This window comes from Dipodomys merriami, unplaced genomic scaffold (assembly GCF_024711535.1).
Source record: "Dipodomys merriami isolate MVZ:Mamm:240054 unplaced genomic scaffold, mDipMer1.0.p SCAF_92, whole genome shotgun sequence".
In the NCBI taxonomy this organism is placed as follows: Eukaryota; Metazoa; Chordata; class Mammalia; order Rodentia; family Heteromyidae; genus Dipodomys; species Dipodomys merriami.
Window position 1 is genome coordinate 2,054,322 of NW_027206535.1, and position 18,366 is coordinate 2,072,687.

The 18,366-nt window shown below is 40.1% G+C and overlaps 1 protein-coding gene across 1 annotated transcript; it reads right to left on the reverse strand.

The window, feature by feature from the left end:
- Window positions 1–1,113: 1,113 nt before the first annotated feature.
- On the reverse strand, window positions 1,114–3,956 carry Rptn (repetin). The gene is made up of 2 exons (XM_070013814.1): window positions 3,819–3,956; window positions 1,114–3,039 (listed from the first exon to the last, which is right to left on the reverse strand). Exons 1-2 carry the CDS (start codon window positions 3,954–3,956, stop codon window positions 1,114–1,116), a joined length of 2,064 nt encoding a protein of 687 aa, XP_069869915.1.
- Window positions 3,957–18,366: the final 14,410 nt, after the last annotated feature.

Sequence of the window (18,366 nt, forward strand, 5' to 3'; positions counted from 1 at the left end):
TGAGCAGAAAAGCTCAGAGACAGTGCCCAGGCCACATACATACAAACTGCAACTCTCACATACACGCAAAAAAAGAGTTAAGGAGGCATTAAGAGTTGACAATGACCATCAATGACTTAATGACCATCAAATGTGTTGGTGAATGAGTGGTAAAGGGTTAAATCCCTAGTAGGGGATGGAGCAAAATATTATAGCTAGATAATGTCCATTTTGACTATTATTTTTTCTGATTGATTTTTATTTTTATCAATGCCAAAGAACTTAGAGAATAGAGACTTTAGAAGATAAGAAATGAGGTCTAATGTTTGGAAAGATGATAACATGGTTACCCAATAAAAAAGAAAAGGATTCATCAAAGCCATTGCTCATCAATCATTTATTGGATATATTAATGTAATTCCATGGTCTACACAAAGGCTATCTTTGAAGGGTTTTCAGAACTCTAGAGCCACGGATGAATAATTTTGGCCAGTAGGAATCTGCATACAGATGACATAAGCTTTCTTTCTATTTTGAGTCAGAATGAGCCTATTCAGCTCTTGTGATAACTGTCCAATGGACAGTCCCTGTGGTGAAGAGTTGGGCCTGGAGGATGGCAACGCTCGAGATGTCCTTTGTGGTGCCTGACTCCCATAGCTTGTTACTGTATTTCATTCTATGAGGTTTGTGATTCCTGGTGCTTTATCCACAGGAGCCAAAGTTCATCAAAGCCCAAATATCCTTTCCTTGTTGTAATATGTCTTCAGAATACCATTTTTAGTTCTTGAACTTCAGGGAGAGAAGTATTATACTGTTTACCTTTCAAAGGTTTAACCATATCTTACCTAAAGAGAGCCCCAAATAGGAAGTGATTTGAATTTCCATGCTGATAAAAATTAAGATCAGATTCTTTCACTCAACTTACACCTTAGATTCCACCCAATCAGAAAGCCTTAGATTTGCTGCTGAAAGAATTGACATGCCCTAAAAATGAATTCTAGTCCTCAAAAGCATCCTTTTGGTGTGGAAAATAGAAGGTATACATTTTTAACTTTTTTAAATGAACTAAAGCTGAACTGATACCTGGACTTTTTCTTTGGCTTCATGTTGCTTTAGTTCAGGTGCTCACACAGCTTAGTTCTGACATGATCTCTGTTCTTGTACATATTTATAGAAGGGGTTGGGAGCACTGACTGTCTTGGTAGGGTGCCCTCTACCCTGTTCTCCTTTTTGGGGCCTCCCACCACTCTGGGTTGGATGGAAGTCTTTTCCTTGTGAACTTTGATTATCTTCATTCATGTGATTGTTTTCTCTGTTACCACAGCCTTGTTGAGATCCTTGGGATTGCTGATTTTTTGACTCTTGATATCTGTCTTTCTCTTTCTGGTTTTGTCTGTCCTGTTGTTGTAGACGATTTTGTTCCTCTTTGTGGGTTTTCTTTTGTCTTTGGTGTTTCTCTTCATCTCCATAGAGTTTCTTGTCTTGTCTTTGATGGTTCTGCTTATTTTCATAGGTTTGTCTGTGCTGTTGTTGTGCCTCTTCATGAGTTTGCCTGTCATGTTTTTGGAGGTTCTGTTTATCCTCATGGGTTTGTCTGTCCCTTGTCTGATGACTTTGCTTATCATGTACCTCACATGGACTTTCTTGATCTTGATGGGTGTGACTACTCCAGCTTTGGTGACCCTGTTCTTTCTCTGCCCAGTGGCTGTGTTTCTCACTTTGATTCTGCCCAGTTGGGACTTGTTTGTGGCCCTCTTCTCTGCTGCTTGATTGCCCATCTCCCTCTCTAGACTGGGATCCCTGTCTCTGATGTTGATTTACTTCTTTTCCTGAAACCTGTTGACTTAGTCTCCCTGACTTCCCTGATTGCTCAACATATGACCCTCTCCTTGTTCCATCAGTCCCTTGGAAATTCCTATTTTGTCCTGGAATTTCAGCTTCCTTAGTCCGTGACTGACCAGAGTGGGAACTCTGCCCTTGTTTGTCTGTCTGCCCATGGTGGGAACTCTGTCCTTGTCTGTCTGTCTGCCCATGGTGGGAACTCTGCCCTTGTCTGTCTGTCTGCCCATGGTGGGAACTCTGCCCTTGTCTGTCTGTCTGCCCATGGTGGGAACTCTGCCCTTGTCTGTCTGTCTGCCCGTGGTGGGAACTCTGCCCTTGTCTGTCTGTCTGCCCATGGTGGGAACTCTGCCCTTGTCTGTCTGTCTGCCCATGGTGGGAACTCTGTCCTTGTCTGTCTGTCTGCCTATGGTAGGAACTCTGTCCTTGTCTGTCTGTCTGCCCATGGTGGGAACTCTGTCCTTGTCTGTCTGTCTGCCCATGGTGGGAACTCTGTCCTTGTCTGTCTGTTTGACCATGGTGAGAACTCTGTCTTTGACTGTCTTTCTGACCAGAGCCTGATTCTTTACCCAGATTTCCAGATTGTCTATAAGAACCTGATTCTTGTTGACTGGTCTGACTAGAATGAGAATCTTGTCTGAGTGTTCCAGACTGGCTACATTTTGGTTGTTGTTTAACCCTTTCAGACTCACCATGATGAGAATCCTGATCTGGTTTCTCTGACTTATTTATGGAAAATGTATATCCTTGCCCTTTTGGTTGGCCACTGCTAGAGTTTCGATTCAGTCTCTGATCAGAGCTAGAGTCTTGATCTTGTCTCTTATGCTCATCAGAGCCATAACTCTCATCTTCTTCCTCAGACTGGCTACAATGAGAGTCTCTATTTTGTGTCTGTAACTGACCATGGTGGGTGTTCTTGCCTTGTCTCTCAGACTGATCATGCTGAACATCCTGACTTTGTCTCCCAGAGTGACTTTCTCTTTCATGACTCTGCCTATGTGGTCTGCCTCTGTGGTTTCCTGGAAACTTATCATTTTGTGTTCCTTCCTTCTCCATTTCTTGCTGGGAGATTTTATGTCCACATGACCTATCTAGCTTAAGATGGCAAGCTTGGACCAATCGGAACACTAATAAGAGATATTCTTGAAAATCAACATATCCATTTCTGTCTCTGTCTAAGAGGTCCATGATGATTTCCACAGTCTCTGGGTCTTTTGGTCTCTGTAGAACGATAAAACAAACAGCAAAATCAAAACATTCTCTATTGACACTAAGATGTATATCAATGTTCATGTCTCAGTCCACAAGCTTTCCTTGATTGAGAAACCATTAAAATGAAATGGCTTAGTTCTAGTCTTTGACCCATGGATTCTCAGAACCTCATCCTTTGTTGTACCAATGGGAATATGGCTCTATGGAATAGGTACACAGATTTATAATCAACTCTTTTAATAACTAGTTTGAGTCATTTGACAAAGTTATTCCATCTATCTCATGCTATATTGTAAATATATATCTACTTTCTCTTCACAATGTGAGATCTTATAGGAAGAGGAAGCTGGTTTTATTCAAATTTGTATTACTGGTTCCTGGTAACTAGGATTGTGCTGTTACAAAGTAGACTCTCAGCGAACCTTACTGGATGAGTTAACACATGGTAAGTTGTGAGGACAGCACATATAAAATACAGAAATAAAAATACAAACCTTAAATTTTCTTCTGAAAAGTTATTCTCTATTACTTTGAAATTCTACTATCTGTTGTTCAAGCTCGGATACAAGGAGATGTGTGTGTGTGTGTGTGTGTGTGTGTGTGTGTGTGTGTGTGTGTGTGTGTGTGTGTGTGTGTGTATGTGTATTGGAAGAGAACTACTAGGTGCTTCCCAACATAGCACATTCCTAATATAACATAACCAATAAAGAAAAACATGAAATCCTGGATGCAAATATCACAATCATTCATACTTGACTCCCGCAGGCCAAAGTGTCTGTGTATCTTACCCGGAGGATATCTCCGAATTCAGTCAAGAGCAGGTGCTTCAACTCCTTCTTGCATAGTGAAGTACAGTCCCCATTCTCTTTGGCATAGTTTTGAAACACTTTGGTTACCGTGAGTATGCTGTTCAGAAGGTGAGCCATTTTGGAAAATTTAGATGAACCTATAAGAAGAAACAAAATTTTGTCTAGATTTGGGATGAAGACCTAGAGATAGAATTTCCAGAGGGAAAGTGACCCGTTTTAGTTTGAGAAGGAAACTTAAAAAATGAAAATGCCTATTTTAGTCATACCCTCATCTTGACCAGTAGTCAGGTTTTTAATACCTTTGTGCTACAGTGGGGGAGATACAAACTATGGTTCCTTTGCTAAAAGAAGAAGCAACTTGCACTGGAAAGGTGGCTCAGTGGTAGAGCGCTTGCCTTGCATGCATGAGGCCCTATTCCTCAGCACCACATAAGCAAAAAGAAAACAAAAGCCAGAAGTGGTGCTGTGGCTCAAGTGGTAGAGCGCTAGCCTTGAGCTGAAGAGCTGAGGGACAGCGCCCAGGCCTAGAATTCAGGCCCCACGACTGGACCCCCCCCCCCAAAAAAAGAAGAAGCAACTTTCTAAAAACAAAAACAAAAGTATAGTAGAAACCCATAGAGGGAGGAGGATCAGAGGTCAGCATAGTAGGACATAATTTTCTACCAACAGCAAGTATTTGAAGATGGAATAGGTTAGCAGTTGTTCTTACTAGTCTAAGAAAACTTTCTGGGAGGCAAAATTCTAAAAACAATGCAGATAATTTTTATACCTGCATATAAAATTGTATCAATGAGTACAAAAATTATTACAGATAAAAATAGCAAGAGGACACACAGCCAAATCAACTGCACAGATGATAAGAAGTACATTAAAAAAAGAAGCACATATAATGAATCAGATCCACACTGGTTATTCTGGAAAGATAGAATTTTTGGAGATCTATATATCAATATTTTTTCTTGTGGTCTGAAAATTCTACTGGGCTTATAGGTTTCTAATCTGAGCACATTGCTAACTACAGCACATATTGGGTTTCCAGCAGTATATAGTGACACCTATAAGAATAAATAGCATGGGACAAACTGAGTCCTTTATGGCAGTCCATTGCAGTGAGACTTGAATATTGATGAGGCCTCACGGTCCCTAAATTCTAAAATTTTGAGTCTTGCCAACTGTGGGAGACTGTTATCCACCGATAGTTTTAGCCTTCATTTGGGGATGCTTGGGACATAGTGAGACAATGCTACAAGTATTTTATAAGCTCAGAGGTAAAATGTATCATCATTCTCTCAGACAGAGCCTGGAAAAGGAAGCAGAAAGTTGTTCAAGGCTATCACCCTCAAAGAGTAGTCTTAAATCTCCACCTCCCCCAGTACATTTCAGCAAAATGTGTGTATTGCCATAGTTGTGATTACTGCTATTGCTCCCCCATGCATGTCTTACCTGCTTGAAGAGAAGTGAGCAGTAGGTTCAAACTCCAGGGAGGTTACTAGAGACCTGGAAATCCATCCTATTTATAGGATCTTAAATTTTCCTCCTTTGTCATCCCAGGAGACACCCATTCTGTGACAGAACCTGAATCACTCTGGACCCAACCCAGCTCATTCCAGTTCAGCCCAGCTTAATCTTTCCCTCTGCAGACCGTTTAGTTTATTTACTTCCCCCACTTGCTCATGAACCTGTTTGTCATCGGAATAGGTGACACTGTTCAAGTCTCAACCTCAATTAGGTGAGTGTTCATACATACATGCATACATGCTGTGTGAGTTCCAAAGGACAGAGGTGCAGGCTGAATTCATCCTTAATAAGTGTCATTTGCAAGACTACAGGGGGCTGCAGCCAAATCACAACCAAAAAAAGATATTTGCATGGTTATATCACAAAAACATGTCAACATAGGAATTAGGGAGCCTATGTTTTTGACCAGGATATAATTCTGGGAAGAGTCAGGCACTGGTGGTTCATGCCTGTATTCCTAGCTACTCAGGAAGCTGAGATCTGAGGATCACACAGTTTAAAGCTAGCCCAGACAGGAAAGTCTGTGGGACTCTTCTCCCTAGTTAAGAACCAGAACACCAGAAGTGGCACCATGGCTTGAAGTGGTAGAGAGCTAGCCTTGAGTGAAAAGCTCAGGGAGGGACAGTGCCCAGGCCCTGAGTTCAAGCCCATGACCAGCCCCCTCATCCAAACCCCCAAAACAAAAAACAAATAAACACCAAATAGTTCCTGGAAGAGATTTGTTTTAGACTAATTTCTTGCTTTATAATTAGATCATTGTATATGAATCTGTTGTCCCATATCAAATTGCTATTGTTATAATTCACAGTCCCATAGGCTAGTGGGAGAAATAGATGCATAAACATTTGGGAGACACATCGGGTGGAGGGTGATGGTGGCAGGGCTGCCACCACTTGAGTCTTTTAAGTCTTACTAAACAGTTTATGTTGGGTGAGGGATAACTTGGAAACTCCTGGTATCTCTAAGGTAGAGTTTATTCCCCCATCTCTCCACCTGTGACATGCCAACATAGTACCTTGACCATAGGAGATTCTTAATTTTTAATTGTTATTATTATAAAAGTTACATAAAAACAATAAAAAAATCTCATGAACATTCCTTTTCAGGCTGGCTTATGAGCTAAAGAGTACATTTCTTTTTGGGCAATGTCACCCTATCTCTTGTTCTCTCCCAGTTATTCCCTCATAGGAGATTCTTAAACATTTTTTGGGGATAAGTGAATTATTGAATTGTGGAAGCATTGGAGAATCTGGTATAATATGCAAAGAATTCTAGACTCACTGTATTTCTGCTTTTCCCTTGCAACTAGATTCCTGTTTGTCTTTTTTCTATGTATCAGTCAGTCAATGGATCTATTATTTATAGTGATATTTTCTCTTATTTACAATGTGTTCAGGATTCTATAAGGAAATCATAAAAATGTACAAAGAATTTATCCCAGTTTGAATAAAGAAGCTTCATGTAGAGAAAGGGTTTGAACATTAGAGTTAGGACTTGTTAAGTATTGATTAATAGACAACTTAGGTACATGTGGAGTCTTTCTGGACTGGGCCTGGGCTTCCCTTAGGAAGTGAGATTTGTGTTGTTCCTCAGAATATTCAGGTGGGCAGAGGAAAACAGAGAAATCTTGGATGGAGAAGGGAAAGATCAAAGATTACAAAGGTGAGAACTTATATGTTGTGTTTGGTTAGGGTGAGCTGGTAAATCTGGTTAAATCAGAGGGTCTACAGAAGAGTAGAAATACAGAATTTTGGCACTGAAAGGGAAATCAAGTCTTAGCCTCTTAATTTTACATGTGAAGAACTAAGTTCCAGTTGCATTAAGTGACTTGTTAAGGGTCCCCCAAGGCTATGACAGAAGCCAGAATTAACATACTTGTTCTCTTACCTCAGCCCAATATGCGTTCATATTCATCCTCTGGCAAAGGTTTGGGACCTACTTTGGGATTCACTGGGAAATGTAAAACTGATCATTTTGATCAGTAAAGTGATGTGATCGAAGTATTGTTTGGGGGAAGAGTCTCTGAATTTGGGGCAGTCAGCCCACTCAGTTTGTCTGGGACTAAGGTCTTTCTCAGGATATAAGACTCTTTCTTTTTTTTGTTTTTGTTTTTGGGTCCAGTCGTGGGGCCTGAACTCTGGGCCTGGGCGCTGTCCCTCAGCTCTTCAGCTCAAGGCTAGCACTCTACCACCTGAGCCACAACACCACTTCTGGCTTTTTTCTTTTTGCTTATGTGGTGCTGAGGAATTGAACCCAGGGCCTCATGCATGCAAGGCAAGCACTCTACCACTGAGCCACCTTCCCAGCCCCAGGGCATAAGACTCTTAAGTGCTAAAACTGGGAGGGTTCTGAGTAGCCTGAGACAAGTTAGTCACACTAGAGATGAATAGGAGGAACTAGAAAGAGGAATGTCAGAACAGGGAGCCAAATTGGGTGGATATTATTAATGACTTAGGTAGAAGCAAAACATAGGTCTTTGACCTAGAGGACGCAGATAAAAACTATAAAGGCAGATGGAAAATAGAAAGAAATAAAGGATGTGGTTCTGCATAAATTTGAGGATGGGCAGAGAAAATTAAGATGCCAGGAAAGATTTAGTTACTATGTTTAGATCACTTAAAAGAATTAGGGTGTACTGAAGAAATGTAACTTCTGAATGGGAGCCGATGAGGCATAAGACTCAGTGCCCCAATTGGCATTCCCTGTGTTCTGCCTTTTGGAGTCTTGTTATCTATCCTCCCTCTAACTTGTAATTTAGAAATCTCTCAGTACTGGTCATGATTTGTATGTCTGTTTATAAAGCTGAGAACTGAGTCATGTTGACACTTTCTGGTTTTGCTTCTGTATTCAGTACTTTATATATCTTTTCACCTTAGGACTATGGATCTAAGGACGGTTTTGTTGAACCTAGAGGCACATAGAAGGAGGAGTGGGGCAAAGCATAAAGAAAGAAGACCCCACCCTTTTATTGCATCTTGTTTAATTTTTTTTTTTTTGTGCCAGTATTTGGGCTTGAACTTAGGGCTTCAGATTCTCACTTGGCTTTTTTTGCTGAAGGCTAGCACTCTACCACTTGAACCACACCTTTATTTCCTTTTTTTCTTAGTTAATTGGAGAAAAGTCTCACAAATTTGTCTGCACAAACTGGCTTTAAGTTGGGATTCTCAGCCTCATGAGTAGCTAGGATTACAGGTATGAGCCACTGGCAGCTAGTTAGCAAGGACTTTATAGATAATATTTTCCCTTTGTTCTGTTTATAAATTTGATGGATTTATAAATGGATTTTACAGATTTGATGGATTTTACAGTCTTCCTCTGTAGAAAAATGGAGAAGGTAGTTTCATTGGTCTGTTTCTTCATTGGTATTTGTAAATTGCACGAGGACCTATACTTCCCCCCGGCCCCCCCTCTCTTTTCTTTGTGCCAGTCCTGAGGCTTGAACTCAGGGCCTGGGTACTGTCCTTGAACTTTTTTTTTATTTTGCTCAAGGCTAGTAATCTACCATTTGAACCATAGTTCCACTTCTGGCTTTTTGATGGCAAATTGGAGATAAGAATCTCATGAACATTCCTTCTCGGGTTAGCTCCAAACTGCCATCCTCAAATCTTAGGCTCCGGAGCAGCTAGGATTATGGGCATGAGCCACCACTGCCTAGTTTATGCTCTTTTTGTTTGTTGTGTTTCAGTTTGTTTTAATCCTTTTAATTGTGTTGGAGTGTTATGGTTTTCAAGGCCAGAGACTTTAGGGTATTTAAAAATTATTTTTTTATCAGCTATATTAATAGTATAATGGGATTTCATTGTGATAATTCCATGGATGGATACCTTATATAGTGAGTAAGTTTACCCCTTTTATTATATCCCCTTAAGTCCTGCCCCCTCTCCACTTTTTTGGACAACATTTATGGGTCTTTACATAAACACACACACTTCTGTGTGTTAGTGGGTTAGTGGCAAGAGGCTTTTAAGTTACCATTTATTGAGGTCTTGTGTGCTTGGTTCTATGCTAGTTGTTTTTATGCATGTTAATTCCTAGAACAACACACAAAGGAGAGAATATTATTTTTATTTTCTAAACAAGGAAATTGAGGATCAGGGAAGGGTAAATAACTTGCTTAAGATCACAGAGCTTAGATTTGAACTCATGTCTTCCTTATATTTCAAAGCCCTTGTTCATGACTTCTACATTATACTGACTTTTTTTTTTTTGGAGTGGAACTAGTGATTGCCCATTCTTCAATGAGAAAAATAGCTTTCCACATAGACTGAAGTGAATAAGAGCAAAGTAACTTCCTAATGATATGCTGTCAAGGAATCCAACTCTTAGATGATAGCTTCCTGACTGGTCAAATATTTACTGTTTTCCTATGCTTCCTCAGTATAGGAAACTACCTAAGTGGTTTCAACATTGATGGACCTTGTAATCTATTTAGCTTGTAATCTATAAGCTAGATGCTCATTCTTATATTAAAAAAACAAAATTCACATAAAAATGGACCCATCTGTTTTTACAATCAGCAGCTCTGGGGATTGTTTTGAAATGAGATTCAGAAGTGCCAACTTGCCCATTTGTGTGGTTTTCAACCCTGTTTCCAGCCTTTCTGTTCATGTACTTTGGAATAAAGCTATCCCTATTGTGAGTAACAAGTCTATGGAGCTAATAGAGTTTTCGAGGGGCTTCCTTGTCATATTTTGGGCAATTATTAAAGGTAATTGTTATGGAATTTTCAGATGTTTTTTCTGAGATGTTGTGTGCCTGTTTTAGTGAAATGAAATGTACAGGATCCACAAGGTGGTTGTTTTTGTTATAAGGGAAGGCTTCTTTGTAATGTCTGGGTAGCCACTTCATTCCTGCTAGCCCTTTGGCTTTCAGCAGGTGCATAAACTGCAAATGGGGCAAATGAACTCTTTCCCCTGGAGAAGAATGGGTCTAATTACTAGACATAAAACCCTCTGAGATTTCTTGATATTGAAAGGTCATTTATTATAACTTGCACAAATAAGTTCACATTTAAAATCTTACTTTGTAAGTGAATTTCCCTCCTGTTAATTATAGGTCATTTTCTTATTAATGACATCTGTAGGAGTTAGTGGTTTGAAGGTAACACTGGCCTCAGCGATATTTTAGCCTTGTCAGAAAATGTGTTCTGAAACTAAGGAAGGAGGCTTAGAATTTCTTGGTCCTACTTCACAGATTTTAATCTGGGGCTAGGTCCTCATGCTCTGCCTGTAGCAGAGCTGCTTCTGCTATTAGATTCTATTTTGGGATACAAGAGCTCATCATTCTTCCCCTCCACTCTGTCTCTCTGTTTCCCCAAATGAAATGAACTAGAAAATATCAATAGCAATTGCTGAGCATATGCCCTGGGATTTTTGGTAATTCCTAAAACACGATTAATAATTCTATAAATGGAAATAGATACCTTTAAAGTGACAGAGTGTAGCACAATTTAGATCATTCAGATCAGATTCCTGAGTTTTTCCTTAAAGAGATTTATTGAGATATAATGTCATATCACATATTTTCCACTGAAAGTACCCGATTCAATGTTTTTTAGTATTGTGCAATCATCATCAGATTCAAATTTTAGAATTTTTCATACTGCCTAAGGAAATCCTATATTCATTAGCAGTAATCCCCATTCTGCCTTCTTTCAGTTCCTGGTAACCAGTGTTTTTCTGTCTCTATGGATTTTCCTATCCTGATCATTTCACAGAAATGAAACCAAATAATACTTTTTTTTTTTTTTACTGGTTTCTTTCATTTAGCATAATGTTTTTTAAGGTTCATTCATGTTGTAGTGTGTGTTAGTAATTCATTAATTTTTATGTCTGAATAACAATCTATTATAGAAATATGCCATATTTTGTTTATCCATTCATCCATTGATGGGTATTTAGGGTGGTTTAATCTTTTGACTATTATGAATAATACTGCTATAAACACTCATGTACAAGTTTTAGGTCTTTAAGGTTGGATCTTTAAGTTTTTGAAGAACTGCCAAATGTTTTAAGATAAGGATGGATGGTTGGTTTAAAGGCTTTGACTTGAGGATGTCAACAGGTTAAACCTGCCTGGCTGAGGTACAGCTCAGGAGAGGCAAAGGTAAGGGATATGGAGTTGCCCATATTGTTCTGTACCTCCCCAGGCTTTTGCACAACTTGTGACCCAGCAGCTACCAATGAACCCACAGTACTAGGCACCTGATAAAGATTTGTTGATCAAAGAGCTGAATATGTCCTGAGGTAAAGTGGGAGTGGAGGAAATGGGGTGGAGAAGATAGATAAATATCCTTTGTAATCAGTAAAGTTTCCATCTTAGGTGTTATTAGTGATTCATTTGATCCATATTTTCAGTTCTTCCATTCACCTCCCCCACCAAAAGGTCAGCTCCATCAAGATGAGGAGAGATGGATTTGGGAAGTCTAGTATGTGGAAGCTCATGTGCAGGCATATGCCTGTTCCTCTTTCAAGCACAGTCAGGGGTCCTCCTGATTATTTTCTGTAGCCTTTCCTGGCCCCTCACCATGGTGCACCAGAGAACCCTTGGATTAGTACTGAAAGCTTCTCTTCAGGCCATGAACTTGGTTTGACTGTAAACTTGCAAATGAAATCTCTACTTTGCAACTTCATTTCCCTCCTTTAACTCTAGGATGAGAGAGGAGTTTAAAGTGACAACTGAATGTACTGGATGACTTCTACCCCTGCAAGCTCCTGAGATCTCTAAATGTTGAGATTTTGTGTAAATTTGCTTCTAACCTTTCTCTTTCTCCTTCTCTCCTTTGTTTCTGCTCTTGTTTAGGAGAGGTTCTCATTGTTATTTGCTAGGATTATTGCATACCTGTAGAGAGATCCCTCCATCTCCAATTTCCTTTTCTAATTTATTTTTACACTATTAGAGCAATTATTTTTCCTCAAGAAGGGGTAACATTTTGTGAGTAAAGGATTATTATTTCTTAGAAAAAGAATAAAGTCCAAAGTTATTCACAGGCTATACAAAGCCTTCCATGGCAAACAGATCTTTATACTTTTACGTATTTTACTTCCCAAACCATATATCAACCTTGCCTTTCTTTCTATTTTTATCTACATTGTTTCTTCTTGCTGGGCCCAATCTTCCTATCTCTATTTATCAAAATTCTATTCATTTGAAATACACATTTTTCCCCTTAAAGATATTTGCAAGTCTTTCCAGTCAGAACTCCCCTCTGCTCTCACCCTGTAGTTTGTGGCTCACTCACTACATTGATCATGTCCTGTAGAAGATTGTGTCCATTCTCTGGCTTGCTATGCTTTGAACCCTATGAAAGAATGTTTTTTAAAAAATTCCTTACTTTGTCCTCTGCAAGTTTTTTTGTTATGTACAAGATAGATTTATTTAAATATGAGGTGGGATAACTTCCCTAGCTCTTATACGTCTTAGAATAAGACTCTAAAACATATGTCTAAGTTCTTATTTCATTTGGCTTTTTGCACTATCATTTTCTGTGTATAATTTTACCTCTAGAATAGATGATAAATACTCTGAAGGAAGAGACCTCAGTTTCTCCTTCTTCAAATTCTCCTATGAGTTGTGCCTCAGTGCTGGCTTCCCAGTTGGTAGCTGGATGAAGTGAGTGATTTTCTATTTCTGCATGTGTCTGCTCCTTGAGTAGTTCTCATTTGGATTTAGAACTAGATAATTAAGATTTATTTCTTAAAATTCAGAACTTGTTTGCATTTGTTGAGAGTAATATAGGCCCTTATGTAACATATGTAGCAGGAAGCTGAGGGTAAAGGCTGGTCTTGTACTGGGCTCTGATAATTTCAACAGGTCCAGGGAATGACTATTACGGAGAAAGAATGGAGGAACTTTTTACAGTTTTTTTTTTTCAGAAATAGCTGGATGCTAAAGCTCCCAGGCCTAACTGAGAATTTGGATCTAAGATACAGCCTGGGGCCCACAGGTCTCACTAGCAGGGAAGCTGACTTCATCTGTGATAGCAGTCATCCTGTACACAGGCAGTTGTGGAGTGGGCAAGCTGAAGCCAGTGTGTGGTGAGAAGCAGGCTCATTAGGCTCTCCAGTGCTCTGTTTCTAACCCAAATAACCTAATACCAAAGCCATCCTTGGAGGTGCTAGTTGTAAGACTCTCCATAGAAGCAGATGCTCACTATCCCCCAGAAGATCATGCTTATGCCTCATTCCCTCAGCTGTTAGTCAGAACAGTATGCTTGACCCAGGATTCTGAGAGGCAACAGAGGGAAAAATCAATTTTCTGCCAATTTTGTTGCAAAGTTTTCTGTTGCAAGGCAAGTAATCCTTGAAGCTTTTGCCAGTAGATCTCAGCCAGAGAATTAGAAGCCATGTAGTAATGGCCTAGGGAATTTAGTGGAGATTATTTGTGATGGGAAGTGCTGCTGTTCCCAGTCCTCTGTGATTTGCCTGGACCCATAGGTGAAGGCAGTTAATGCTGCAGATACCAACTGAGAGTCCAGCACTGCAGTAAGGCTCATGGGAGAATCTGAAGTAGGCACATCAGTTGAGTGGTACACCTACTGGTTATGTCCATCTAACAAACTCTTGGCATAGGTGAGAAACAAGAAGGTCCTTCCTTGGTAGGGGTTGGAGGCCAAGCAAGAATTGTTTTCATTGCTTGATTCACTTCTTCATTTGTTTGTTTGTTCTCTTGAAAAATGTTTAGTAAGAAAGAATTTTCAACAAATGAAATGATTCTGGGAAGTGGTTTTGTCAGAGCTGGGGGCCAGTGTTCGGGTAAAAGCAAAATTTCATCACCATCCATTCTTCCCCTACTGTAGGATTAGCCTAGACAGGTGCTCTCTCTCCCACAGTTCTTACTCCCAGTGTCTATGCTCAGGAACCTCACACCCTTGTGTGAGGTTGTGCCTTGTCATGACTTGGTTTAATTGCCACATCACTTTACCATGAGATTCCCACCTACACATCCTTCTTTAATCTCTAATCTCTTTATTGTGGTTATGAATGCTCCATGTGGCCCCAGTTACCCCGCAGGAAAGAAAGCATGTTTCTTACAGCATCAGCAACAGCAGCACCTTCCTGTTCTAGGAGCAAAGGGGAAGATGGCCACAGAGTTTAATAAGGAAAAGGGGAGGAAAAATGGCAGCCAGAGGGGAGGATCTGGTAGTGTATTGTGTAATGTCACTAAGGCTGGTCAAACTCAGCAGGTACCTGGCTGCCTATTTGAGCACTTGTCTCTATCCCTCTGTGAACCATGCTAGTCTGTTCCTGCTGGTGTTCAAGAGAAGAGGCTGGTAGTTCCTTTAGTAGGTGTTTGGAGCCCCACTCTGTGTTATGAGAAAGTTGGCAATAGAAGGTGAGTGAAGGGAAGTGGCCCAGAGGTCTGGAAGGGCCAGATCCATGTACCTTTTAGGATCTATACAACAGACTTAAGTGACAAGAGCTATCTTGCCTTTGAAAAGGAAAACATTTAGTCTCAGGAAGAAAGATTTTTTATAAAGCTAAGTAGAGTCACATAAGAAGACAACAATAAAGTTATAGCTAGAATCCAAGTTTTCTAACACAAGTAAACATATATCATGAAATTTTCCTTGTCTTAAGCATCTGTATTCTGCTCTATTCTCATATTTACTAAATCAATCCAATACCCATGCATGTGTGTGTGCATGCACACACACGTGCACAAGCACACACGCACACACATACACACACATACACACGCAAAACATCTGAAGTTCAGGTAGAGCCATAGGCAGATGCAGGACATCTAGGATTTTTGTAGAGAGGCAATCTACTCGTGTATGAGCCTGCTTTAGTGTCTAGCACAGGGAGCAGGCCATTGCAATGTGTTCTCTTTCTTCTTCAGGTGCCTGGTCATTGTTCCCTTTCTGTAAACTTGCTGGGTACCAGAGATCTTGGCTTCTTTGGGCATACTGCTGAATTTATTTAAGCCTCCACTTATAGATGTCAAGAACTTAAGTACTTTTTAGCAAAAGAGTAATATTGTAACTTAATATATTAACCACCCACATGGTGAGATGCTCCTCTGAGCTACCCTATCTAAGAATCAGTGGTGGAACTTTATGAGACTATTAAAATCTGTGTCATTAGTTTCAGTCTTAAAGATGTGGACTGCAGAGAGTAGGCTATTTTATAGAATTTATTTTAAGCTAAGCTTTCATTTTTATCATAATCTGCCCTTCCATAATCCATTCTCATAAACACCTAACATCACCAATAAAGCTCTTAACAAATGGTACTTGAAGAGTACTTTGAAGATGAGGTGAGCCATATTTATAGTGGAAGGTTTATGAATAAAGTAGGGGGAAGGAAGAGGGAATCAAGGGTAGATTGTTTGTCATTTGTTCAGTGGTTATTATGATTTTGGTTGTTACTTTTTCTTTTCCTTTGTGCTGGTACTGGGGGCTTGAACTCAGGGCCTGGGCGCACTGTCCTTTAGTTTTTTTTCTCAAGGCTTGCAGGCACTCTAGAACTTGAGCCACAGATCACTTTCAGCTTTTCTTTAATGGTTAATTGGAGAAAAGACTCATGGACTTTTTTTGCATAGGCTGGCTTTGAACTGGGATCCTCAGATCTCAGCCTCCTGAGTAGGTAGGAATATGGAACATAGGCATGAGCCACATAGGCACAGCACCTAGCTGTGACTGTTTTTAGTCCAAAGAGTGTATAGGAAAGTGAAATGTATTTCTTTCTTTTCCTTTTTCCTTTTTTAAAAATCACCTCAGTCATTATCTTCAAAGTCACTTTATACATTGCAATAATTTATTCTAGTGGCATGAACCTTAATCATTGGCAAATGCAAAATAACATTTTCAGTGAGAAATATTTATAACATAAAGCACTTGAACTTCACAGTCTGGAGAGAAGTTAAGAGTCCAAACAATGAGCTTCTCCTGGTCCTGCAAACTCCTTAAAGTGGAAGAACTCACTGAACAGGATGGAAGTGCTGGAATAGTGTTGTAGATCTGGCATAGTAAATTGGATGTTTACCAACTTTACAGTCTTGAGTTTGATGATTCAGATGTAATGCAATCATTCCACTGTTACAGACTCACATTGTACCTGTCACTAGGCAGTGCCTCCCTGCAAGAGTGGCCTAGGCCCAGACATCAGAGCAGCAGCTTCAGATTCATGTGACCTCCTTCCCTTGAAAAGGGTAAATTTAAGACAAAGAAAATTAGGAGTTCTTGGGAATTTCTTGCCCCAAGAAGTGATGTTAACTGAACATTAAGAATCTGTTCATATTTCAAATGTTCCAAACACAAAGGAATGGTGTATATCTGAAGTGATGATATGCCAGTTACCTTGATCTGATAACTTCATGAAGATATTCAAATATTACACTGTACTCCAGAAATACATTCAATTACTATATGTCAACAAAGAATACATATTAAAAGAACCGATATATAAACTTGTATAAAGTCATGAGTGCTTTCCCTGACCAACTGGCTCTGGGTTTCCCAGAGGCCCCCTGCCTCTATTAGAGGCAAGCTCTTGGATGAATACCAACAGGGTCGATTCTCAGTTGTCCATTTCAGATGCTTCTGTGAACCAAGTACAGTGACAGAGAAAAAAAAGATGAAAAGAAATGAAATGTGGGTCATAGCAAACAGGAGGGACAGAGGTTTGGAAAGACAGAATAGAGGATAAAAGCTTTTACATTTCCCTTAGGTCTTCAGGCTGAGATACACAGGGAAGAAACAAAAGAGAGAGAGTAGTTACATCTGAAAAGTTTTGGTAACTATCATAGACTCTGGCTATGGTTTGCTCATTTAACAAAAGTTTTTCTTCATTTTCAGTTCGTGTGTGTGTGTGTGTGTGTGTGTGTGTGTGTGTGTGTGTGTGTGTGTGTGTGTGTGTGTGTGTGTGTGTGTGTGTGTGTGTGTGTGTGTGTGTGTGTGTGTGTGTGTGTGTGTGTGTGTGTGTGTGTGTGTGTGTGTGTGTGGTGGGGCTTGAACTCTGGGCTTGGGCGCTGTCCCTGCACTCTTCAGCTCAAGGTGAGCGCTCTGCTGCTTGAGCCACAGGGCCACTTGTGGTTTATTGGAGATAAGAGTCTCATGACTTTCCTGCATGGGCTGGCTTTGAACTGTGATCCTCCTGAGTAGCTAAGATTACAGGCGTGAGCCATGGACACTTGGCTCATTTTCAGTTCTTTTGTTCTTGTCTTCCTCTTACTCCTTTCTTTGTTGAGTGTCTCTCCAAATATCTAGTCCTTCCTCATCGCATGGTTCTTGTGGTAGGCATCATGACTGAGTCTTCCTTGGCCTTTGCTTCCCAGTTTAATGAGGATAATAGCCGCTCCCACCCACATATCAGAATGTAGTAGTGTTATAGGTGATGAGTGACATTTTGGAATTGGACATGATGGCAGTTTTGAAGGTTTTGGGATCTTCCTAAATTAGGGACACAATGTACAGCTGAGTTTTACACATTTCTCCTTGGCAGTAGTTCTTTTTCTCACATAGCTTACATGGGCTATTGCTTAGGAAATCTGGAAACAATTGTTCGCTGTGTTAAGTCCCTGTCTTGTAGACTCCATCTCTTTCCTATACAGAGTCTTATGACAAAAGCCTACTGGTATGAGCTACCTAATGAACTTGCCATGAGGAAAGTTTCCTCATGGCAGCCCACAGCCAACAGTGGGACACAATAGAAATCTCAATAGTGCTCTTGCTCTCTGTGTCACAGCTCTCAGGAATGCAGGTGGACAAGAGAGGATTTTGCAGTAGGACACCTTCCTCTGCGTGGGTCTTCATCATTGGATTCTATTTCCCCTTTAAAACTTCTAGCTGTAGTTAAGACATTCTCTTTGCTGAGCCTTGGGCCCGTTTTCATACCTCCATTCAGGTGATACATCCTCTCTGATGTGTTTCAGTCTCTTTTCAATCTCTTTAACTTTATTCAGCCTTCAATATATACACTCCTCATGAAACATTTCTGAAGCTGTTTTTGATCTCTCTTGGAACTGAGCTTAGGGGTGAGAGAATTAAACCATCCCAAAGTATTCT